The 26,921-nt window shown below is 38.2% G+C and overlaps 1 protein-coding gene across 3 annotated transcripts in view; it reads right to left on the reverse strand.

The window, feature by feature from the left end:
• The window catches only part of NBDY (negative regulator of P-body association), a 77,144-nt gene extending 50,553 nt beyond the window's left edge, over window positions 1–26,591 (reverse strand). For 2 of the 3 annotated variants that reach the window (XM_072815540.1, XM_072815538.1), the window contains exons 1-2: window positions 26,234–26,591; window positions 24,803–24,921 (exon numbers count right to left, since the gene is read on the reverse strand). In XM_072815540.1, the coding sequence (XP_072671641.1) occupies window positions 26,263–26,469 (207 nt within the window). In that variant the 5' untranslated portion in view covers window positions 26,470–26,591 and the 3' untranslated portion in view covers window positions 24,803–24,921; window positions 26,234–26,262. Of the gene's footprint in view, window positions 1–18,814; window positions 18,896–24,802; window positions 24,922–26,233 lie in introns of all 3 variants that reach the window. The other variant, XM_072815539.1, reaches the window with a different exon arrangement.
• Between the last annotated feature and the right edge of the window lie 330 nt (window positions 26,592–26,921).

Here is a 26,921-nt window from a genome sequence, read left to right on the forward strand (position 1 = left end):
TACATGTGTAAATTTAGGGTGTTTATTTGAGATTTTTCTTGCTTAAGATAAGGTTTATTGCTACACATACATCCCCCTTAAGACTACTTATGCATCCAAAAGTTTTTGGACCATTGTCCAATGTGGTCATTTGTATTTCTTTCCATGTATTTTTTATTTCTATTTTGATTCTGTGGTTGATTTTTTCATTGTTTGTTAGCATGTTGTTTAACATCCATGTTATTTGTGGTCTTTTCAAATTTTTTCTTCTGATTGACTTTAAGTTTCATAGCATTGTGGTGAGAAAATATGCATGGTATGATCTCCATCTATTTATACTTGTTGAGTCCTGATGTGTGACCTCATATGTGATCTATCCTGGAGAATATCCCAAAAAAGAATATGTGTGTTCTGCTGCTTTAAGATGAAATGTTCTGGGACGCCTGGGTGGCTCAGTGGTTGGGCACCTGCCTTCGGTTCAGGTCTGATCCCAGGATGTGGGATCGAGTCCCACATCGGGCTCCCTGCAAGGAGCCTGCTGCTCCCTCCGCCTGTGTCTCTGCCTCTCTCTCAGTCTGTGTCTCTCATGAATAAATAAATACATCTTTAAAAAAAGATGAAATGTTCTGAATATATCTGTTAAGTCCACCTGGTCCACTGTGTCATCCCAAGCTATTGTGTCCTTGTTGATTTCCTCCTTCAATCATCTGTTTATTGCTGTAAGTGAGGTGTTACAGTCCTCTCTATTTTCTATTATTAATTATTTCCTTTATATGGTGGTTAATTGATTTCTATATTTGGGCGCTCCCAAGTAAGTGGCATAAACATAACTATTGTTAGATCTTCTTGCTGGATAGACCCCTTTATTATGATATAGTGCCCTTCTTCATCTCACATTACAGTCTTTGGTTTAAATCTCGTTTGTTATAGGTATGACTACTCTGGCTTCCTTTTGACTCCATTATCAAGATAAATGGTTGCCCATCCCCTCACTTTAAATCTGCAGGATTCTTTAGGTCTAAAAGGACTCTCTTATAGGCAGCAAATAGATGGGTCTTGGTTTTTTATCCATTTTATCACTATAACTGTTTAAATTGGATTATTTAGTCCATTTATACTCAATGAAATTATTGATAGATAATTATTAATTGCCATTTTGGTACTTTTGTTGTTTTTTGGAGTTCTCTGATCATTTATTTAATTGCTCTTTCATCATTTGTTGGTTTTCTTTAGTGATACACCTGATTATTTCAAACCCATTAGTGTTTTAGAGAATAACACACAGTGCTCATCCTGTCAAGTGCCCCCCTCAGTGCCTGTCACCCATTCAAACCAACGCCCGCCCTCCTCCCCATCCACCACCCTTAGTTCGTTTCCCAGAGTTAGGGGTCTTTATGTTCTGTCTCCCTTTCTGATATTTCCCACACATTTCTTCTCCCTTCCCTTCTATTCCCTTTCACTATTATTTATATTCCCCAAATGAATGAGACCATATAATGTTTGTCCTTCTCTGATTGACTTATTTCACTCAGCATAATACCCTCCAGTTCCATCCACATTGAAGCAAATAGTGGGTATATGTCATTTCTAATGGCTGAGTAATATTCCATTGTATACATAAACCACATCTTCTTTACCCATTCATCTTTCGATGGACACCGAGGCTCCTTCCACAGTTTGAGTGCCAGGTTTTCTATATAGAGAATCATCTCCCCTGAAAATAGTGAAAGTTTTACTTCTTCCTTGCAAATTTGGATTTTTTTTGGGGGGGGGTCTGGTTACGATGGCTAGGACTTCAAATGCTATGTTATTTAAAAGTGGTAAGAGGGATCCCTGGGTGGCGCAGTGGTTTGGAGCCTGCCTTTGGCCCAGGGCACGATCCTGGAGACTCAGGATCGAATCCCACGTCGGGCTCCCTGCGTGGAGCCTGCTTCTCCCTCTGCCTGTGTCTCTTCTCTCTCTCTCTCTCTCTCTGTGTGACTATCATAAATAAATAAAAATTTAAAAAAAAAAAAATAAAAGTGGTAAGAGTGAACATCAATGTCTTGTATCTGGCCAGAGGAAAAGCTCTCAGTTTTTCGCTCACTGAGAATCATATTAGTTATGAGTATTTTGTATATGGTCTTTATGATGCTGAGGTATGTTCCCTCTATCCCTACTTTGTTGATAGTTTTTATCATGAATGGATGTTGTACTTTGTGAAATAATTTTTCTGCATCTATTGAAATTATCATGATTTTTGCCCTTTCTTTTATTAATATAGTATAGCATAATGATTGATTTTTGAATATTGAAACACTCTTGCAGCCCAGGTATAAATACCACTAAATTTTGATGATGATTCTTTTAATGTACTGTTGGATTCAATTTACTAATAATTTATTGAGAATTTTTGCATCCATATTCATCAACGGTATTGGTTGATGAATTAATTTCCTTTTTTTAGTTGAGAATGCCTGGTTTTGTTACCAGTGTAATACTGGCCTCACAAAATGAAATTGGAAGTTATACTTCAATTTCTATTTTTTGCAATAGTTTGAGAAATATAGGTATTAACTCCTCTGTTAATGTTTTCTTGAATTCACCTGTGAAGCCATCTGGTGGGTACTGGACTTTTGTTTTTTAATTGCTGATTGAATTGCTTTGCTGGTTATCAGTCTTTTCAACTTCTCAATTTCTTCTTGTTTCAGTTTTAGTAGTTTACATGTTTCTAGGAATTTATCCATTTTTTTTAGGCTGTCCAATTTGTTGGCATATAGTTTCTCATTATATTCTCTTCATAATTGTATGTATTTCTGTGGTGTTGCTTGTTATTTCTCCTCTCTCATTTGTGACTTAATTTATTTGAATTCCTTTTCTTTTTGATAACTCTGGCAGGGGAGTTATCAATTTTATTAATTTTTTCAAAGGATCACCTTCTGATTCCATTGATCTCTTCTGTTTTTGTTTTGTCTTTTAAGATTCTATATCATTTCTTTCTTTTCTAATCTTTATTATTTATATTCTTCCGCTTGCATTATGTTTCCTTTGTTGTTCTTTATCCAGCTCCTTTATGTATACGGTTAGATAGTTTGAGAGTTTTCTTGCTTTTCGAAGTCGGCCTTATTATAATTTACATTCCTCTTACGACTGCTTTAGCTGCATTCTAAATGTTTTGGACCACACTGAGGGGGGCACTTGGAGGGATGAGCAGTGGGTGTTATGCTTAATGTTGGCAAATTTAACTCAAATTAATTAATTAATTAATTAAAAATAAATAAATAAATAAATGTTTTGGACCATTGTGTTTTCATTTTAGTTTGTTTCCTTGTATTTATTTCTTATTTGATTTCCTGATTGACCCACTCATTGTTTAGCAGAATGTTGTTTAACTTCCATGTATTTCTCGTATTTCTAAATTTTTTTCTTCTGGTTGACTTCAAGTTTCATAGCGTTATGGTCAGAAAATACACAAGATTTGATCTCGAACTTTTCGTACTTTCTGAGGTGTAATCTGTGACCTAATATGAACTCTACTGTGTAGCATATCCCATGTGCACTTGACAAGAATATATATTCTGAAGCTTTGGAATGGAATGTTCTGAATTTATCTGTTAAGCAGTTCTTGTCCAGTATGTCATTCAAAGCCATTGTTTCCTTATTGATTTTCTGTTTAGATGATCTATCCATTAATGAATATGGGCTGTTACTGCCCCTTAATATTAGTGTATTATCATCAATGAGTTCCATTATGTTTGTTATAAACTGTATTTTATATTTGGGTGCTCCCATGTTGGATGCATTAATATTTACAATGGTTATATCTGTTAGATAGTTGCCTTTATTATGATATACTATGTTTCTTCATGTCTTGTTACAGTCTTTGGTTTAAAATTTGGATTATCCAGGGATGCCTGGGTGGCTCAGTGGTTGAGTGTCTGCCTTTGGCTCAGGGCGTGATGCCACAGTCCCGGAATTGAGTCCCTTGTTGGGCTCTTCGCAGGGAGTCTGCTTCTACCTCTGCTTATGTTTCTGGCCCCCTCTCTCACTCTGTCTCTCATAAATAAAATCTTTAAAAAAATAAAAAATAAAATCTAGTTTATCCAGGCACCTGGTTGGCTTAGTGGTTGAGCATCTGCCTTTGGCTCAGGTCGTGATCCCAGGGGTCCTGGGATTGAGTACCACATCAGGCTCTGGGCAAAGGAACTGCTTCTTCCTCTGCCTATGTCTCTACCTCTCTCTTTGTGTCTCTCATGAATAAATAAATAAATAAAACCTTAAAAATAAAATCTAGTTTATCTGATACAAGCATTGTTACCTTTATGTTCTTTTGAGGTCCATAATACATGTTTCTCTATCTACCCACTTTCAAAGAGCAGGTTAAGTCTGCTATTTCTTTACTGATCTGTTATTTCTTTACTGATCTGTCTACACATTCTATTCATTATTGAAAGTGAAGTATTTATGTCTTCAACTATTACTATTTCTCTCTTCAGTTTTCTCCTCTTATAAAGCATAGTCTTCCATCTCTGCACTTAATCTCACCTCCATCAAACTATTAATTATACCCACTTTTTCCTGTTCCTTCAGCCTCTCCTTATTTGACATTTCCATAAATATTTTTTTCTTTTTTTTAATTTATTTTTTATTGGTGTTCAATTTACTAACATACAGAATAACCCCCAGTGCCCGTCACCCATTCACTCCCACTCCCCACCCTCCTCCCCTTCTACCACCCCTAGTTCGTTTCCCAGAGTTAGCAGTCTTTACGTTCTGTCTCTCTTTCTGATATTTCCCACACATTTCTTCTCCCTTCCCTTCTATTCCCTTTCACTATTATTTATATTCCCCAAATGAATGAGAACATACACTGCTTGTCCTTCTCCGATTTACTTCACTCAGCATAATACCCTCCAGTTCCATCCATGTCGAAGCAAATGGTGGGTATTTGTCATTTCTGATAGCTGAGTAATATTCCACTGTATACATAAACCACATCTTCTTTATCCACTCATCTTTCGATGGACACCGAGGCTCCTTCCACAGTTTGGCTATTGTGGCCATTGCTGCTAGAAACATCGGGGTGCAGGTGTCCTGGCGTTTCATTGCATCTGAATCTTTGGGGTAAATCCCCAACAGTGCAATTGGTGGGTCGTAGGGCAGGTCTATTTTTAACTCTTTGAGGAACCTCCACACAGTTTTCCAGAGTGGCTGCACCATTCACATTCCCACCAACAGTGTAAGAGGGTTCCCTTTTCTCCACATCCTCTCCAACATTTGTGGTTTCCTGCCTTGTTAATTTGCCCCATTCTCACTGGTGTGAGGTGGTATCTCATTGTGGTTTTGATTTGTATTTCCCTGATGGCAAGTGATGCAGAGCATTTTCTCATATGCATATTGGCCATGTCTGTGTCTTCCTCTGTGAGATTTCTCTTCATGTCTTTTGCCCATTTCATGATTGGATTGTTTGTTTCCTTGGTGTTGAATTTAATAAGTTCTTTATAGATCTTGGAAACTAGCCCTTTATCTGATGTCATTTGCAAATATCTTCTCCCATTCTGTAGGTTGTCTTTTAGTTTTGTTGACTGTATCCTTTGCTGTGCAAAAGCTTCTTATCTTGATGAAGTCCCAATAGTTCACATTTCCATAAATATTTAATATTCTCAAGTCTTAAAAAAATATTCTCAAGTCTTTTCCTTCAAAACAAGGTTTCATTTAACCTTATGTTCCTCTCATTATATTTATCCTTATTCCCCTGTATCATAGTTCAACTTCTTGAAAGCGCACTCTACACTCTCTAAACAATTCTCCAATCTCCCTCCATGCACTCCCCAAACAACTACAATCCTTTTCTTCTATGCCAAATCAAGGCCTTCTTTTGATAAATTAAATGACTGTTCTCCCCTTCCTTTCTCAATGCCAACGAATACTTTAAAGTCTTTTACAAAAACATGCTGATATTGTTGATTACCTCCTCATTCTTGATATATACTTTTCCTTTAGGTGATAGGACACTCCTTTTTTTTTTTTTTAGGACACTTCATTTCCTATTCATCTTCCTTCCATCTTTGGCTATGCAGTTTCATTTACAGAATCCTCTTCCTCTCATAGTCTTTTCAATGTTGTTGTGCTTCAGAATTCCACTTCACTCTCTGGTCTCATATTATACACTCCCCATGACTTTAGCTCCCATTTATGTACTCACAATCCCCATCTATATGCTGATAACATCCAAATCTGCATTCCTCATCTGTAATTCTAACATTCTAAAGAATGTTTACATGTGAATGTCCCACAAGAATCTCAAATTAATCATGGCTGAAAATGAAGTATACCTCATCAACTTTCTTCACCTGGGTGCCTCCCATTTATAGTGTATGTTTAATTCAAATCTCCCTTAGAGATGATTCTGTCTCCAGCACTAAAATGTGTAATCTTCAAGGGCAGGTGCACAGTTTAATACTCTGTGTACCTGACACACAAAAATTCTCAGTAAGTGCTGACTGAATTGAACTGAATAAGTTTCAAATTAACATATTTTCTTCCCTAGAAAATTTGAAAATCTCTTCCTCTATAGTTTCTTCAAAATTAATAAGATTTCATTTTTCCTGTCCTTAATATATGTACTAAAACATTTTATTTTGCTGTGAGGGCACTGATGACTTTCTGATCTTTGTGACTGGGGAGGTGCTGAAGCCTTGCCTCATTCTTAGAACATCCTCTCTAATAGGCTGTTTCAGAATCTCTTTTCTCATACACAACACTGGAGTGCACCAAAATTCTAAGGTTTTTATAAAAACGTGTCTGACCAGGATCCCTGGGTGGCTCAGCAGTTTAGTGCCTGCCTTCGGCCCAGGTCACGATCCTGGAGTCCCAGGATTGAGTCCCACATCAGGCTCCCTGCATGGAGCCTGCTTCTCCCTCTGCCTCTCTCTCTCTCTCTCTCTCTCATAAATAAATAAAAATCTTTAAAAAAAATAAAAACGTGTCTCACCAAAGAATACATACTCTGTGATTCCATGTATATAAAGTTCAAGCACAGGCAAACTTGATAGATGGTGATTAAAGTCAGAATAGTGGTTACTTCTTGAGGGTACTAACTTGAAGGGGCACAAATGAACCTTCTGGGTTACTGAAAATGTTCTATATTTTGATCTAGGTTGTGGTTACATAAATGGATAAATATAGGTATAAACTTATCAGAACTACATACTTAAGATTTATGTACTTTACTATAAGTTATATATCAATTAATAAACAAACAAACTTATGAACTTCTGTTGTGTACGTTATCTTCTACATTCCTAATCAACAAGATGGAAAGATGCTATGGTGAGAATTCAATGTGTATCAATGTGCATCTACCAAGCATATGATATGTACAATAATAGATAAATACCAGACAGAAACATGGCAATGAGGAAGTAATCACTTCTAGAAGCAAAAAACAAGAAATAAAAGAAAACTTTCTTAAGGTTAAGACAACTGAGCAGGACTATGAAGAGCAAAGTTCATGAAGTAAAGAGTATAAAGAGATTACAGGAAAACAAATGCACAAAAAAATGGGAATCAAACATAGTAGATTCAAGGAAACCCTGGTAAAACATAAACTACAAGAAAGGGATTATATAAAACTTGGGGTGGTGTAGTGATTAGTGGTAAGAGAGCAGTTCCAGTAAGAGGCATGTCATAGAGAATTTTTAGGCTACACTAAGACTATCACAGGAAACAGAAAGTCATTAAAAGATTTTTAATTAGAGAAACAATATGGTTAGATATATACTCTAGAGACTGTACAAAAAGTCATCAGGCAGTAGTGGAGGCAGCAGCTTCAGTTAGGAAACTATTTTTGTCATCAGGAGAAACGGTAAGGGCCTAAACTAGGGTACCACAGAACACCTGGGTGACTCAGTGGTTGAGCGGCTGCCTTTGGCTCAGGGCATGATCCTGCAGTCCTGGGATTGAGTCCTACATCAGGTTCCCTGCAGGGAGCCTGCTTCTCCCTCTGCCTACGTCTCTGCCTCTCTCATGAATAAATAAATAAAATCTTTGAAAAATAAAAATAAATAAACCAGAGTACTGGAATAGAGTTTTAGAAATGGAAAAGAAGACAAATTCATGAGATATTTTGAAGAATAATCCTTTATGATTTTACATCAGATTAAAAAGTAGAGGTAAAAAAGGAGAAATATGACATGATGCCCAAGTTGTTTATCCTTGAGAATATTAGTACCAACAAAAATGTGGTGCTAGTGGTGGTGTAATAGAGTTCAGTTGGCTTGATGAGTCTGAAGCCTGATATAAAGCATTTGTATATTTAATTAAACTCAAGGCAGTGGGCGAGATTGCCAAGCAGAACTGAGACTTCAAACAGGGAGTTTTAGGAACCACTAAATCTAAAGATTCCAGCAGAGGAGGAGTACTCAAAAAAAAAGAGTGAGAAACAAAGGCCAGATATATAAGAGAAGAACTGAAAGAGAAGGATGTCCTAGGGAGCAAAAGAGGAGAGAATTTTAAATATTAGAGTCACAATAAAAGCTTAAAGCTATTCACTAAATCTGGCCATCAGATCTATAGTAATCTATACCACAAAGCATGCATAGCCATTCTAACAATTTCCTGCATCTCTACATACAGTTTTTCAACATTCTCACCCATTCTTATCTACTCTACTCTAGCTAGTATTTCTCAATCCTATCTGGCCCTGTTTCTTATTTTATTGCTTATTTCACTATACTGAAGTGATATACAAAATATCTGATATACAAAATATCAAAAATATGATATCTACAATATAAAAGAGAAATACAAAGAAAGCAGTTTATGGTGAAACAGAATGTATTTCAAAATGGAAATGCTGGGTCATGACAACACTAAAAGACACATGTAGACAAATATACATAGAATGCCTGTAAATGTACTAGTTACAAATGCTCTTTTACAGGTCTGTTATTACTCTCATTTCAAATATCCAAGAACAGTATTTTTGTAGGTGAAATGATTTTCCAAACTGAACATTCTTGGTAACATTCTGAACAAAACAAAGTAAGATCTATGTTAGTGTACATGGTAGATGCAGTCCTAGAAAAGTCAGTGTATATTAAAACTTTCTTTGTATATAATATGAAGTTTGATTCAAGGCCTGGATCAATACAAAGGGGCGTTTCATCTATATAAACATCCAATGGGATAGTCAAATTTGTCTGGTACATAGAAAAATTATTTTTTTTTGTGCAGCCTGTTCTGACACAAAACCCTGATCATAATAGGACAGGAAGTACTCCAGTCATTATGATTATCTACAAGCGCCTCACAAACTTTCAAATGATCTCCTTTGGTTGATACTACCATCACTGAGAGCCACCACCACTTTATTCCCATCCAAAGACGAAAACAATCCCTTCCTTAGCATTGCACGCCCATTTAATAACAAGGCTGATTTCTTTTCTTTCTCAGTTATTAGGAATTCTCTTCTCTCCTAGAACATCAATCTCTTCCTCCTTACTTGTTGCTGTTGGCCAATAAGCTTTCCCAACTTTCTGCAATTTTTAACAATCTGCCATGGCACTTAAACCTCTTACAATTATCATCCATTTTTATCTTCTCCTCCTTACCTGAACATCTCTGAGTGGTGTATACTGGCTTCAATTTGGCACCTTCTAGTCATTCTTCAACCCACTGCAGCCTTACTTCTATTCTAACAACACTGAAACTATTCATGTTAAATTCATTCATGAACTCAATGAAAGTTTTTCGCATTGAACTAAACTTATTGAATCCTCTACTATCTATAATGCTGCTGTCCACATTTCTCTTAAAATGGGCATCAAGGAGGCGGGGCAAGATGGCAGAAGAGTAGGGTCCCCAAGTCACCTATCCCCACCAAATTACCTAGATAACCTTCAAATCATCCTGAAAACCTACAAATTCGGCTTCAGATTTAAAGAGAAAACAGCTGGAATTCTACAGTGAGAAGAATTCACGCTTCTATCAAGGTAGGAAGACGGGGAAGAAAGAGAAAAAAAGGCATCCAAGGGGGAGAGGCCCCAAGAGGAGCCAGGCTAAGGCCATGAGGCAAGTGCCCCCAGGACAGGAGAGACCCATCCCGGAGAAGCAGGAGCTTCACCAACCTTCCCGGAGGGAAAGAAGCTCACAGGGAGTTGGAGAAGGATCCCAGGAGGGGCGGGGATGCCCTCAGGCTCCCTGGGACACTAACAGAGCACCTGCGCCCCAGGGAGAGCAAGCCACACCCCGCAGCCAAGCTCACTAAAGGGCTGCAGCACAAGCCTGCTGGACCCAGGAGCAGCTCCGAGGCGGCTAGGGGGAGGCTCTGGGGAGAGGGCTGCATGACTGGTTGCAGCTGGGAAGCGGCTCTGGCAGAGGCTCCGAGCAGAGGGGGCTGCGCGGCCAGGAGCGCGACTCCAACAGTGCAGGCCCGGGAGTACAGGGCACCGGGGACACAGCCCAGGATCCAACTTTCCCCCCAGGACAGGCATAAGCCAGGAGGGCCCAGGACAGCAAGGACACTCCTGCCACCAGGCGACCCCGAGCTGAGCAGATCAGTGGCCCCCGCCCCCGGAGCATCCAGGCCCCTGTAGACTGAGAGCTCCTAAGTTAGGACAGGAGCTGACTCCACCTGCTACTGTTGTTGTTCTTCCTGGGGTCTCACAGGATAAACAACCCCCACTGAGCTTCACAGTGGCCTCACCGATAAACAGGTTAAACAACTTTCATTGAGCCTTGCACCAGGCTGCAGGCTGAGCAGCTCCCCCAAGTCCCACCTGAAAATCAGCACAGCAGGCCCCTCTCCCAGAAGACCACTTAGACAGACAGGGGAAAAACAAATTATTGACCAAGGAGCACTGGAAAGTTCCAGGGGAAGTCAAGGGATTTACAGTATAGAGAAGCAGAGGATACGCCCCCTTGTTTTTTTGTTATTTCTGTTTGCTTCCCCCCCTTTTTTCTTTTCTTCTCTTCAGTTTTTTTCCTTTTTTTTCTTTCTTCTTTTTCTTTTCTTCTTTCTCTTCTCTCTTTTTCTCCTTTTCCCAATACAACTTGTTTTTGGCCACTCTGCACTGAGCAAAATGACTAGAAGGAAAACCTCACCTCAAAAGAAAGAATCAGAAACAGTCCTCTCTCACAAAGAGTTACAAAAACTGGATTACAATTCACTGTCAGAAAGCCAATTCAGAAGCACTATTATACAGCTACTGGTGGCTCTAGAAAAAAGCATAAAGGACTCAAGAGACTTCATGACTGCAGAATTTAGATCTAATAAGGCAGAAATTAAAAATCAAATGAATGAGAGGCATCCAAACTAGAGGTCTTAACGACGAGGGTTAACGAGGTGGAAGAACTAGTGAGTGACATAAAAGACAAGTTGATGGCAAAGAGGGAAACTGAGGAAAAAAGAGACAAAGAATTAAAAGATCATGAGGATAGATTAAGAGAAAGAAATGAAGCCTGAGGAAGAAAAATCTACGTTTAATTGGGGTTCCCGAGGGCACAGAAAGCGACAGAGGTCCAGAATATGTATTTGAACAAATCATAGCTGAAAATTTTCGCAATTTGTGAAGGGAAACAGGCATTCAGATCCAGGAAAAAGAGAGATCGCCCCTTAAAATCAATAAAAACCACTAAACACCTCGACATTTAATAGTGAAGTTCGCAAATTTCAAAGATAAAGAGAAGATCCTTAAATCAACAAGACACAATAAATCTCTAACTTTTATGGGGAGAAATATTAGATTAACAGCAGACCTCTCCAGAGACCTGGCAGGCCAGGAAGGGCTGGCAGGATATATTCAGGGTCCTAAATGAGAAGAACCTGCAGCCAAGAATATTTTATTCAGCAAGGCTCTCATTCAGAATAGAAGGAGAAAGAAAGAGCTTCTAAGATAGGCAGGAACTGAAAGAATGTGTGACCACCAAACCAGCTTGCAAGAAATTTTAAGGGGGACTCATAAAATTCCTCTTTAAGAGGAAGTCCAATGGAACAATCCACAAAAACAGGGACTGAATAGGTATCATGATGACACTAAACTATTTCAAGAGTAACTCTGAACGTGATGGGCTTAATGACCCCATCAAAAGGCGCATGGTTTCAGACTGGACAAAAAAGCAGGACCCATCTATTTGCTGTCTAAAAGAGACTCATTTTAGACAGAAGGACACCTACAGCCTGAAAATAAAAGGTTAGAGCACCATTTGCCATTCAAATGGTCCTCAAAAGAAAGCAGGGGTAGCCATCCTTATATCAGATAAACTAAAATTTATCCCGAAGACTGTAGTGAGAGATGAAGAGGGACACTATACCATACTTAAAGGATCTATCCAAGAAGAGGACTTAACAATCATCAATATATATGCCCCAAATGTGGGAGCTGCCAAATATATCAATCAATTAATAACCAAAGTAAAGACATACTTAGAAATAATACACTTATACTTGGTGAGTTCAATGTAGCGCTTTCTACAATTGATCGGTCTTCTAAGCACAACATCCCCAAAGAAACAAGTGCTTTAAATGATACACTAGACCAGATGGATTTCACAGATATATACAGAACTTTACATCCAAACTCAACTGAATACACATTGTTCTCAAGTGCACATGGAACTTTCTCCAGAATAGACCACATACTGGGTCACAAATCAGGTCTGAACCGATACCAAAAGATTGGGATCCTCCCCCGTGTATTCTCAGACCATAATGCTTTGAAATTAGAACTAAATCACAAGACGGAGTTTGGAAGGCTTTCAAACAACTGGAGGTTAAGGACCATCCTGCTAAAAGATGAAAGGGTGAACCAGAAAATTAAGGAAGAATTAAAAAGATTCATGGAAACTAATGAGAATGAAGATACAACCGTTCAAAATCTTTGGGATGCATCAAAAGCAGTCCTGAGGGGGAAATACATCGCAATACAAGTATCCATTCAATAACTGGAAAGAACTCAAATACAAAAGCTAACCTTACACCAAAAAGAGCTAGAGAAAAAACAACAAATAGAACCTACACCCAGCAGAAGAGACTTAATAAGATTCCAGGAGAACTCAATGAAATCGAGACCAGAAGAACTGTGGAACAGATCAACAAAACCAGGAGTTGGTTCTTTGGAAGAATTAATAAGATAGATAAACCATTAGCCAGCCTTATTAAAAAGAAGAGAGAGAAGACTCAAATTAGTAAAATCACGAATGAGAAAGGAGAGATCACTACCAACACCAAGGAAATACAAACGATTTTAAAAACATATTATGGACAGCTATACGCCAATAAATTAGGCAATCTAGAAGAAATGGATGCATTTCTGGAAAACCACAAACTACCAAAACTGGAACAGGAAGAAATAAAAAACCTGAACAGGCCAATAACTAGGGAGGACATTGAAGCAGTCATCAAAAACCTGCCAAGACACAAAAGTCCAGGGTCAGATGGCTTCCCTGGGGAATTCTATCAAACTTTTAAGGAAGAAACCATACCTATGGTACTAAAGCTTTTCAAAAAGATAGAAAGAGATTGAATACTTCCAAACTTGTTCTATGAGGCCAGCATCACCTTAATTAGAAAACCAAAGACCCTACCAAAAAGGAGAATTATAGACCAATATCCCTGATGAACATGGATGCAAAAATGCTAAATAAGATACAATAGAATATAACAATACCTTAAGAAGATTATTCAACATGACCAAGTAGGATTTATCCCCGTCATGCAAGGCTGGCTCAACACGCGGAAAACAATCAATGTGATTCATCATATCAGCAAGAGGAAAAACAAGAACGATATGATCCTCTCAATAGATACCAGAGAAAGTATTTGACGAAATACAGCATCCATTCCTGATCAAAACTCTTCAGAGTGTAGGGATAGAGGGAACATTCCAACATTCCTCAACATCTTAAAAGCCATCTATGAAAAGCCCACAGCAAATATCATTCTCGATGGGGAAGCACTGGGAGCCTTTCCCCTAAGATCCGGAACAAGACAGAGATGTCCACTCTCACCACTGCTATTCAACACAGTACTAGAAGTCCTAGCCTCAGCAATCAGGAAACCAAAGAAATAAAAGGCATTCCAATTGGCAAAGGATAAGTCAAAGTCTCCCTCTTCACAAATGACATGATACTCTACATAGAAAACCAAAAAATCCACCCCAAAATGGCTAGAATTCATACAGCAATTAAGCAGTGTGGCAGGATACAAAATTAATGACCAAAAATCAGTAGCATTTCTATACACTAACTATGAGACTGAAGAAAGAGAAATTAAGGAATTAATCCCATTTACAATTACACCCAAAAGCATAAGATGCCTGGGAATAAACCTAACCAAAGAGGTAAAGCATCTATACCCTAAAAACTACCGAACACTTCTGAAAGAAATTGAGGAAAATACAAAGAGATGGAAAAATATTCCATGCTCATAGATTGGAAGAATTAATATTGTGAAAATGTCAATGCTACCCAAGGCAATTTACATATTTAATGCAATCCTATCAAAACAATGGACTTTCTTCAGAGTTGAACCAAACCATCTTAAGATTTGTGTGGAATCAGAAAAGACCCTGAATAGCCAGGGGAATATTAAAAAACAAAACCAACCCAAAAAAAAAAAAAAAAAAAACCAGAGCCAGGGGCATCACAATACCGGATTTCAAGTTCTACTCCAAAGCTGTGATCATCAAAACAGCGGGGTACTGGCACAAAAACAGACACATAAATCAATGGAACAGAATAGAGAACCCAGAAATGCGCTCTCAACTCTATGGTCAACTAATATTCGACCATGCAGGAAAGACTATCCACTGGAAAAAGGACAGTCTCTTCAGTAAATGGTGCTGGGAAAATTGGCCATCCACATGCAGAAGAATGAAACTAGATCATTGTCTTACACCAGACACAAAGAGAAATTCAAAATGGATGAAAGATCTAAATGTGAGACAAGAATCCATCAAAATCCTAGAGGAGAATACAGGCAACACCCTCTTTGAACTTGGCCACAACAACTTCTTGCAAGATACATCTCAGAAGGCACGGGAAATAGAAGCAAAAAGGAACTATTGGGATTTCATTAAGATAAAAAGCTTCTGCACAGCCAAAGAAACAGTCAACCAAACTAAAAGACAACCTACAGAATGGGAGAAGTTATTTGCATATGACATATCAGATAAAGGGCTAGTATCCAAGGTTTATAAAGAACTTATTAAACTCAACAGCATAGAAACAAACAATCTAATCATGAAGCGGGCAAAAGCCATGAACAGAAATTTCAGAGGAAGACATAGACATGGCCAACATGCACATGAGAAAATGCCCCACATCACTTGCCTTCAGGGAAATACAAATCGAAACCACAATGATATACCACCACACACCAGTGAGAATGGTGAAAATTAACAAGGCAGGAAACCACAAATGTTGGAGAGGATGTGGAGAAAGGGGTACGCTCCTGCACTGTTAGTGGGAATGTGAACTGGTCCCGCCAGTCTGGAAAACTGTGTGTAGGTTCCTCAAAGAGTTAAAAATTGAACTGCCCTATGACCCAGCAATTGCACTTCTGGGGATTTACCCCAAAATACAGATGCAGTGAAAGAGCAGGACACCTGCACCCCAATGTTTATAGCAACAATGTCCAAAATAGCCAAACTATGGAAGGAGCCTCGGTGTCCATCGAAAGATGAATGAAGAAGATGTGGTATATGTATACAATGGAATATTACTCAGCCATTACGAATGATGAAGACCCACCATTTGCTTCAATGTGGATAGAACTGGAGGGTATTATGTTGAATGAAGTAAGTCAATTGGAGAAGGACAAACATTATATGGTCTCATTCATTTGAGGAATATAAAAAATAGTGAAAGGGAATAAAGGCGAAAGAGAAAATGAGTGGGAAATATCAGTGAGGGTGACAGAACATGAGAGACACCTAACTCTGGGAATCGAACAAGGGGTGGTGGAAGGGAGGTGGGCGGTGGATGGGTTGACTGTGTGACAGGCACTGAGGGAGGAACTTGAGGGGTGAGCACTGGGTGTTATGCTATATGTTGTCAAATGGAACTTCAATAAAAAATATAGGAAATAAAAAGAAATCTTGTCATTTCCAGCACAGTGGATAAAACTTGAGGACAGTATACTAAGTGAACTAAGTCAGAAAAAAAACACTGTATGATCTCACTTATACATGGAATCTTCCTAAAAAAAAAAAAATAAACTCATAGATACAAAGAGTATGTTGGTAATTTCCAGAAGTTGTAGGATAGGAGAAATTGGTGAAAGTGGCCAAAAGGTATAAAATTTCAACTGTAACATCCATAAGTTCCTTGTATCTAATACATTAATAACACAATGTACATTATACTTGAGCTAATAATATAATTATATAAATATATAAATATATAAAAATATTTATACAATTATAGTTACAGTGTATTTCCAACATAGTTCACACTATAGCATAATGACTATAATTAACAATATAATATTGTATAGTTAATAGTTGCTGAGAATAGATAGATAGTTCTCACCACACAGGGGTCACCTGGTTGCCTCAGTCAGTTATGTGTCCAACTCTTGAGTTCGGCTCAGGTCATGATCTCAGGGTCGTGAGACTGAGCCCCTGCACTGGGCTCTGTGCTGAGCATGGAGCCCGCTTAAAATTTTCTCCCTCTCTCTCTGCCCCTCCCGCTCGCGTGATCTCTCTAAAAAAATAATTTAAAAAAAGTTCTCACCACAGAGAAAAAATTGGTAACTGTGTAAGATGACTGTGTGAAAACTTACTGTGGTAATTATTTTTTAACATATAGGTATAGCAAATCATCTTATTGTATACTGTAAACTTGCAACATTACATGCCAAATATATTTCAATAAACCTAGACAAAAAAGAACTATAATATAGCTTGCATTGTCCACTTGGATTATATGTTCTTCCAAAAACATCCCTTTTTCACTAATTATAAGTGGATACTCTTAACAATAAACATTTATGAAACAAAAATTGGAACAATGTCAAGTATCTATTTTGACACATATAGGAGATTATATAAAAGAAACACATCTTTCTGAGGAAATACACACTGAAGTATTTACAGGTACTTAAGTATTTCCCAGTAAATGGACATGGTATCTGCTAGGAACTCTTAAATAGCTCAGAGAGAGGAAGAGGGAGAAGGGCAGAGGAAGAAGGGAAGGTAGAGGTAAGAATGGATGGGGGAGGAGTAAGGACAAAAGAGAAGAGAGAGGAAGAAGGGGTTTGAGAGAGAGAAAAAGAAATAGAGAATGAAAAAAGCAAACATGGAAAAATATTAATTGGTGAATCTGGGTAAAGAGTATATGGGAGTTCTTTGTAATGTTCTACCAATGTTTCTGAATTGTAAAATTAGACCAAAATAAAAGATTTATTGGAGGATGAGTTAAGATGGCAGAGTAGTTGGGGAACCCTATACTTGCCTTGTACCTTAAACATAGCTAGATTAATAAGAAATCATTCTAAACATGTAAGAAATCAATCTGAGGACTAAGAGAACAAACTGCACATCTAGAAGGAGAAAAACAGCCACATCATGGAAGGCAGGAGCTGCAGACAGTTAAGTTGGGGGAGAAAAGAACTAGAGGTTCTTCGGAGTGGAGGGAAGCCTTATCATGGAGAGAGGATCAAGGAACAGAGAAAGAAAGAGAGAGAAACCAACATGAAGGGGATTACATAAGGAAAGCACTTCCCCAAAACCACTGACTAGGGAAAGGAGAGGGGCTGCTTATTGTAAAGTTTTTACAAGCAGTGGAGCTCAAAGTCTAAAGTTCTAGAAGTATGCACCATCACTGGGGTCATACCATGTGGGCATAACTGTGCTCATCTGGGGAAGGAGGGCAGAGTCCTGAGAGTGGACAGCATGGTCTGAGGAGACCCTTGGTTGCACCTGGAGAGACAGTTCCCCTTTTTGGAGTGCATTTGGGAGAGGTGGCATATCCTGAGAGGGCATGAAACAGATGATGGGCACCATTGAGCTGCACTGTTAATTAACATATCAGCAGAGGAAAGTGCTGAAGACAGCTATCCTGGATGACAGCTTTTGGCTGAGCTTTACCATAAATTCCGAGCCCCTGTACATTCATGCAGCTGCTTTTCTGGGACAAACTGACACCAACCACAGTGCAGCAAGACCCTCCCCCAGAGAATCAATGTAGGTTTGCATTATACCCAGTTCCTAAAATTGGAGTTTTGAAACCCAGCTTCACCCCTGAGATAAAACACAGAAACACTGTGCTGCCAGGCAGGTAGATGGCACAGACACAGACAGGGTTCTGATGGAATCCTGAGACACAGAGGGAGATAGTTGGCTCTTCTGTGAGGGCTTCCTGAACAGCAGACGGCACCAACTTCCCTCTACGGGGACAAGAGAGTGGGGTGAGGCCATTTCTCCCTCACCCATCAGCATAGACATATTTCAGTGAATAAAACAGCATCCCCAGTGGAAGGTGAAGCTGCTTACAACAATCCCTGCCCCACTGCACCCTATAGGTGCATCTGCACTAAGCCAAATCCACCCTGAGAACCAGTGCAGCATGCCCCTCCCCCAGAAGACCAGCACAAACCCCTTGCACAAAGTGTACTGATCATAGAGTACTGCAAATCTTTAGCTCTAAGGGAAATAGGATCCAGCCTTTTCCAAAAAGCACACCAAAACACACCTAGTTAAAACCCTCCATACAATGTCCAATGTCCAAACACACACCATCCCCCCACATAGACAAAATGCAGACAAGGAAAAACTCTGCAGATGATTGACCTAAGAGAAGGAGCAGTGGAAACACACAGCAGAGTGCACACAACATACACCAAAAAACTTACTGAAGCACCAAGCCCTGGATGGTATGTGACCTCTTCTTAATTTAGCCATTGCTCTCAGGAGCAGGAAACATAACAGGATTTCTGAACACACAGAAGACAGGGTTATAAACAAAACATCAAGACAGAGGAATCCATCCCACAAGAAAGACCAAGAGGTAATGGCCAGTAATCCAATTAAAACAGTTACATGTAATATATAATATTAGTAATATGCCTGAACAAGAATTTAAAACAACAATCTTAAGGATACTAACTGGACTTGAGAAAAGCATAGAAAATACCAGGGAGTACATTACTGCACAGATCAAATATCTACTAACTAGTCAGGCAGAAAAAAAAAGCTAGAACCAAGAAGAACAACCAACTGGAGGTAATGACCACAAGGATGGAAGAAGCTAAGGATGAATCAGTCATATGAGATAAAATTATGGAAAATAATGAAGTTGAAAGGAAGCAGGAAAGAAAAACACTGGATTACAAATGTAGACGCAGGGAATTCAGTGACCTCATAAAGTGTAATAACATTTGTATCATAGGAGTCTCAGAAGAAGAAGAGAGGGAAAAAGGGGCAGAAGGTTTATTTGAGAGAATTATAGCTGAAAACTTCCTTAATCTGGATAACAACAAACACTGAAATCCAGAAGACATAAAGAACTCCCATCAAAATCAACAAAAACAAGCCAACACCAAGATATAACATATGGTGAAATTTACAATATACACAGATAAGGAGGGATGCCTGGGTGGCTCAGCAGTTGGGCATCTGCCTTTGGCTCAGGGCATGATCCTGGTGAGCCAGGATCAGGTCCCACATTGGGCTCCCTGCATGGAGCCTGCTTTTTTCCCTCTGCCTGTGTCTCTGCCTTTCTCTCTGTGTGCCTCTCATGAATAAATACAATCTTTTAAAAAATTCATAGATAAGGAAAAAATCCCAAAAGCGGCAAGGGAAAAAAATTCCTTAACCTACAAGAAGAGAAGACAAATCAGGTTTGCATCAGATCGCTCCACAGAAACTTCCACAGGCCAGAAGACAGTGTCATGATATGTTCAATGTGCTGAATGGGAAAAGTATGCAGCCAAGAATTCTTTATCCAGCAAGGCTGCCATTCAGCACAGAACTAGAGGTAAAGAGTTTCCCAGACCTACAAAAACTAAAGGAGTTCAAGACCACTGAACCAGCCATGCAAGAAATTTTAACATTCATGATATGTTCAATGTGCTGAATGGGAAAAGTATGCAGCCAAGAATTCTTTATCCAGCAAGGCTGCCATTCAGCACAGAACTAGAGGTAAAGAGTTTCCCAGACCTACAAAAACTAAAGGAGTTCATGACCACTGAACCAGCCATGCAAGAAATTTTAAGGGGGATTGTTTTAGTAGAGAAAAAAAGACCAAAAGCAACAAAGACTAGAAAGGAACAGAGAAAATCTCCAGAAATACCAACTTTATGGGTAATACAATGGCACTAAATTCATATCTATCAATAATCAGTCTGAATGTAAATGGACTAAATGCTCCAATCAAAAGATATAGGGTATCAGAAAGGATAAAAAAACAAGACCCATCTATATGCTGCTTACAAGAGATTCATTTTAGACCTAAAGATACCTGCAGGTTGAAAGTGAGAAGGTGGAGAACATTTATCATAATGGACGTCAAAAGAAAGCCAGAGTGGCAATACATATATCAGGAAACTAGATTTTAACCAGACTCTAAGAAGAGATGAAGAAGTGCATAATATCATAATTAAAGGATCTATCCAACAACAATTTCTAACAATTGTAAATATTTATGTCCCCAAAATGGGACCCAAATATATAAATCAATTAATGACAAACATAAACAAACACATTGATAATAATACAATAATACTAGGCGACTTTAATATCCCACTTAGAAGAATGGACAGATTATCTAGGCAGAAAATCAAAAAGGAAACAATGGCTTTGAAATACACACTGGACCAGATGGACTACACAGATATATTCAGAACACTTCATCCAAAAACAGCAGAATACACATTCTTTTCAAGTGCACAGAGAACATTCTCCAAAATAGATAACATACTGGGTCACAAATTAGGCCTCAACAAGTACAAAAATACTGAGATCACACCACGCATAACAGACCACAATTCTACAAAAGTTGAAGTCAACGACAAGAAAAAATTTGGAAAGACCCCAAATTCATGGAGGTAAAAGAACATCTTACTAAAAAATGAATGGGTTAACCAGGAAATTAAAGAGGAAATCTTGGGATGTCCTGAGCGTCTGCCTTTGGCTCAGGACATGATCCCCAAGTCCTGGGATCGGGTCCCACATCAGGCTCCCTGCAATGAAGCCTGCTCTCCCTCTGCCTATGTCTCTGCCTCTCTCTTTCTCTCTGTGTCTCTCATGAATGAATGGATAAAATATTTTTAAAAAATAAAGAGGAAATCTTAAAAACTACATGGAAACAAATGAAAAAAAAAAACACAACAGTTCAAAACCTTTGAGATACAATGAAGGCAGTCCTAAGAGGGAAGTATATTGCAATACAGGCGTACCTCAAGATGCAAGAAAAGTCTCAAATACACAACCTAACCTTACACCTAAAGGAGCTAGAAAAGAAATAGCAAATAAAGCCCAAGGCCAGCAGAATTAGAGAAATAATAAAGATAAGAGAAGAAATAAATGATATAGAAACAGAAAAAAAAAAACCCACAGTAGAACAGATCAATGAAACTAAGAGCTGGTTCTTCAAAAGAATTAAGACAATTGATAAACCCCTAACAAGACTTATCAAAAAGAAGAGAAATGACCAAATAAAGTCACAAATCAAAGAGGAGAGATCACAATGAACACCACAAAATTACAAATAATTACTAGGAGAATATTATGACAAGTTATATGCCAACAAATGGGCAATCTGATAGAAATGGAAAAATTCCTAGAAACATACAAACTATCAAAACTGAAACAGGAAGAATATGAAAATTTAAACAGACCCATAACCAGCAAGGAAACTGAATCAGTAATAAAAAATGTACCAACATCAAGGCATCGGTCCCATTTGCAATTACATCAAAAACCGTAAGATCCCTAGAAATAAACATAACCAGAGGTAAGTGTTCTGTATGCTGAAAATGATATAATACTTATGAAAGAAATTGAAGGGAACACAAAGGAATGGAAAAACATTCCATGCTCAGAGTGGAAGAATAAATATTGTTAAAATGTCTATACTACCCAAAGCAACCTACATTTTTAATGCAATCCCTATCAAAATACTACCAGAATTTTTCACAGAGCCAAGAACAAGCAATTCTGCAATATATATAGAACCACAAAAGACCCCAAATAACCAAAACAACCCTGAACAAAAAGAAAAGCAAAGCTAGAGACATCATGATTCCAGACGTCAAAGTTTATTACGAAGCTGTAGTCATCAAGAGAGTATTGGTACTGGCACAGAAACAGACACACAGATCAATGGAACAGAATAGAAAACTAGAAATGGAAACACAACTATATGATCAACTAATCTTTGACAAAGCAGGAAAGAAGATACAGTGGGAAAAAGAGAGTCTCTCCAATAAATGGTGTTCAGAAAACTGAACAGCAACATGCAGAAGAATGAAACTGGACCACTTTCTTACACCATACACAAAAATAAGTTCAAAATGGATTAAATACCTAAATGTGAGACAGGAATCTATCAAAATCCTAGAGGAGAACACAGGCAGCAACTTCCATGACTTTGGCTGCAGCAACTTCTTACTAGACACGTCTCCAGAAGCGAAGGAAACAAAAGAAAAAATGAACTATTGGGACCTCATCAAGGTAAGAAGCTTCTGCACAGCGAAGGAAACAGTTGACAAAACTAAAAAGCAGCCTATGGAATGGGAGAAGATATTTGCAATGACTTATCAGATAAAGTACTATTATCCAAAATCCATAAAGAACTTATCAAACTCAACACTCAAAAAATAAATGATTCAGTTAAGAAATGGGAAAAAGATATGCACAGGTATTTCTCCAAAGAAGACATACAAATAACTAACAGATACATGAAAAGATATTCAATATCACTCATCATCAGGGAAATACAAATCACAACCACAATGACATACCATCTCATAACTGTCAGAATGGCTAAAATGAACAACACAGAAAACAGGTGTTGGTGAGGATGAAGAGCAAGGGGAACCCTCCTACACTGTTGGTGGGAATGCAAACTGTAACATTCACCCTGGAAAACAGCATGGACCTTCCTCAAAAAGTTAAAAATAGAACTACCCTACAATCCTGTAATTACACTAGATATCTAACCAAAGGATACAAAAATACAGATTCAGATTCGAAGAGGTACATGCACCCGAATGTTTATAGTAGCATTATCAACAATAGACAAACTACAGAAAGAGCCCAAATGTCCATGAATGGATATGCATGAATGGATAAAGAAGATGTGATGTGTATACATATAATGGAATATTACTCAGCTATCAAAAATCTTGCCTTTTATAACAATATAGATGGAGCTAGAGTCTATTATGCAAAGTGATATAAGTGATATAAGTCAGTCAGAGAAAGACAAATTCCACTTGATTTCACTCGTATGTGGAATTTAAGAAACAAAAAAGAATTTCCCAGATCTCTTTCCAAGTCCTTCTCCAAGATTCAGTTATACTCAAGTTTTTCATGGTAGCCTGCTTTGGAGCTTTTGTCCTGTAAACACCAGGCCTGAAAACCAATTTCTACCCTTCCACAAGACAGATGTCACTCACCCTTTAAGGCCCACCCAAATCACAATCTGATTTGTAAATTAAGCCCATGAATCAAAAAAGAAATCTTAAGATTACAATTACAGAAAAAAATTACAATCTAATGACAATAAAATACTACACATAAAAATCTGTGAAATTCTTTTAAAGTCATATGTAATCAAAATTTATAGTCATAAATTCTTATTTTAGAAAAGGCACTTGATAATTACTAGGCTAAAGGTCCAAAATATAAATTAGAAAAAGACAAAACATAAAGCAAGTAAAGAAAATAATAAAGATTAAAGCAAAAATTTTAAAAACAAAATATTCAGCCGTGAGGATGCTGAAAACAAAATCAGGAAATGTATTAGAAAATTGATTATTGTAATTTATTGCATTATTACAGTCTCAGAATAATGGAGAAAAACTCCATATTTATTCACAATTAAAAAGTCTCAGCATTCTAAAAATAGCAATGAACTTCCTTATTCTGAAGAGAGAAATCTAAAAGTGGTGAAACATTTGTAGAATTCCCTTGTAAATTCAAAAGCAAGAGAAGAAAATGCTCTATCACTGCTACTGTTTTCATTGTACTGAAGATCCTAGCTGGCAGGTAAGAGAAGCTAAAATATAAATATAGTACAAGAAACTGACATTATTCACAAAATAATTAATAGATAATCCAAGGAAATCTATATGTTATCAGAACAAACAATTCAGAAAGACTAGCACATAAAATCAATATGTAAAAATAACAATCATGTTCCCTTTTATGAGCAAAAATCAGAAAGTGTGGTTTAAATGATGCATTTCACAGTAACAACAAAAACTATAAGGTAATTAGGAGTGAACCTAACAAAGCAGCCTATAAATTACATTATTATTATATGATATATATGGTTTCATATAATGTAGAAAATAGTTTCAATTTTACCATTTGGTGCTAGCTTTACTTTTTGTTTGGCTGTTTTACAACTCTTATTCCTCTTCCTCCCTTAATAAGTTTCAGTAAATATATTACTTTAAAAAACACAATTACCGGGATCCCTGGGTGGCGCAGCGGTTTGGCGCCTGCCTTTGGGCCAGGGCGCGATACTGGAGACCCGGGATCGAATCCCACATCGGGCTCCCGGTGCATGGAGCCTGCTTCTCCCTCGGCCTATGTCTCTGCCTCTCTCTCTCTCTCTCTGTGACTATCATAAATAAATAAAAATTGAAAAAAAAAACAAAAAACACAATTACCTGGTGCAGGACATCAGAAAAAGCAGGGCAGCAGTGTCCATAATCTTCATTGTCCTCACTGGGTGAACCATTTTATGAATATACCAAGGAAATGGAGTCATTCTCCAATCCCTCTGAGACTGAAAAATAGTAAAAATAAGATAAAATGATTTCCTCTGTTATTGTCCATCTCTTTCCCCTAGCTTCCTCAAGTCCTTATGCTCCACTATGCTCCCATTTCTCATATATTCCTGTAAAACACTATGGATAATATTAAAAGAGGTCTACTGCAAATTAAAATCATAGACTCATCCATTTCCTACAGCTCCCAGCACAATGCCTAGTCCTTTGCAAGGGCTCCATAGAGGTTTATTGCATGAATGAAGAAAGGATGCCCTGTTTCCTTGGATTTTAAGGATCTATGAGGCTTGGGTCAGATTTGGTCTTCTTTTTTTGCATTCTAGAAGGTCATCTAAATAGAAGGCTGTTTCTCTGATAGTAAAAACTGGACTCCTAAAATACATCACTTGATTGAAAATATTCAATAGTTACCATTGATTTCAGATTAAACTACATATCCTAAGCATAACATTTAAGTTCCATGCACCTCCAAGTCCTTCTCCAAGATTCAGTTATACTCAAGTTTTTCATGGTAGCCTGCTTTGGAGCTTTTGTCCCGTAAACACCAGGCCTGAAAACCAATCTCTACCCTTCCACAAGACAGATGTCACTCACCCTTTAAGGCCCACCCAAAGTTCCCCTTTCCTTTTTGATGGGTCATGATTACTATCAGGCAGAATGATTTTATCCATCCTGAGTGATCCCTGCATACCCTGGACAAGCAAACATTATGGCACTTGGGTTTGACTTGCCACATTGTAACTTTTTTATTTTTTTATTTACTAATTTTCCTGCCACTCACAGAGAAACACACACTCCTGAGACTCACTTTAGAATACCCTCTGAAAGCACAGGAATTAGGCTTGCTAGCATAGGAATGAGGCCTTTCCTACATCGTTGATCTTGAATCAAGGATTTTTTTAATGGAAAACTTTCAAATATACACAAAAGTAGTGAGAACAGTATAATGAATCTCCACGTATATATCACTCAGTTATGATCAACTCATGAACATTTTATTTGAAATCCCCATTTCGTCCCCACTGAATTACTTTTAAGCATATCAAAAGATTTAAACCTATTTCTTAAAACTGTAACCACATTTATCACATTTAATATATTAACTAATATATTAAAAATATATTACTTAACGTCAATATCCATAATTTCATCCAACCATATTTTGTGAAAGAGCTATTTAATGCCTCCATTTTTGTTTTTCAATTTTGAAATCGTGATAAGAATAGAAAAAAGAGGAAAGAGATCTGGGAAATTGCATAATTAAGTTGCAGGGAGCCTGGATGTCCAAGATGAGAAAGAAAAAAATCTGACCTGGTTTGCGATGTGAGAAGTATATTCTACTACTTCTCCGGAGGAGGAGGGTGCGACTTCAGTCCGGGTGATGCAGGAGAAGGTGCGGAGGGGAGAGGGTTACTACCTCCGTTGGGAGTTCCTTCCGGATAATCCCACCGTGGTGCTAGGAGGCAGCGCTTTTTTGGAGGCCTGGTTTCCCGCGTGTTTCCAGGAGGGAGCGTGGATCTCCCGGAGGCACAAGGTTGGTCCCCCATAAGGATTATAGGACTGGGCGTCAGCTCTCTCCAGTGGGCCCGGCGAGGCCGAGACCTGAGATGGCGGCGGGTCCCTTCCAGGCACAGAGCTTCCTCTGGGTTTCGCGCTTACCGTATTTCCTGTATCCTGAAACGCACATCCCCTCTCCGCCTCCTCCCTCCCTTCCCTACTCCACCCAATTTTAATGTTTCTTCAGGGGCGGGTCTTAAGAAGACCCAGCGTATAGTTAATATATAATGTTTTTCCACAGCACATCCCCCAAAATGTAACTAAATCTATGTTCTGTCTTCAATCAATGCAATTTTAAGATTAGAAGAAATTTAGGTTTACTCCTAGATGGTGATCTCTGCATAGATAGATTGTGGAAAAGCGCAGGGGAGGGGACGGGGAAGGGAGGTGCGCAAATGGGGGTAGGGAGGAGAACAAAGAAATGAGTTAAGAGCTAAGGGCT

This window comes from Canis lupus, chromosome X, assembly GCF_048164855.1.
Source record: "Canis lupus baileyi chromosome X, mCanLup2.hap1, whole genome shotgun sequence".
NCBI lineage: Eukaryota > Metazoa > Chordata > Mammalia > Carnivora > Canidae > Canis > Canis lupus.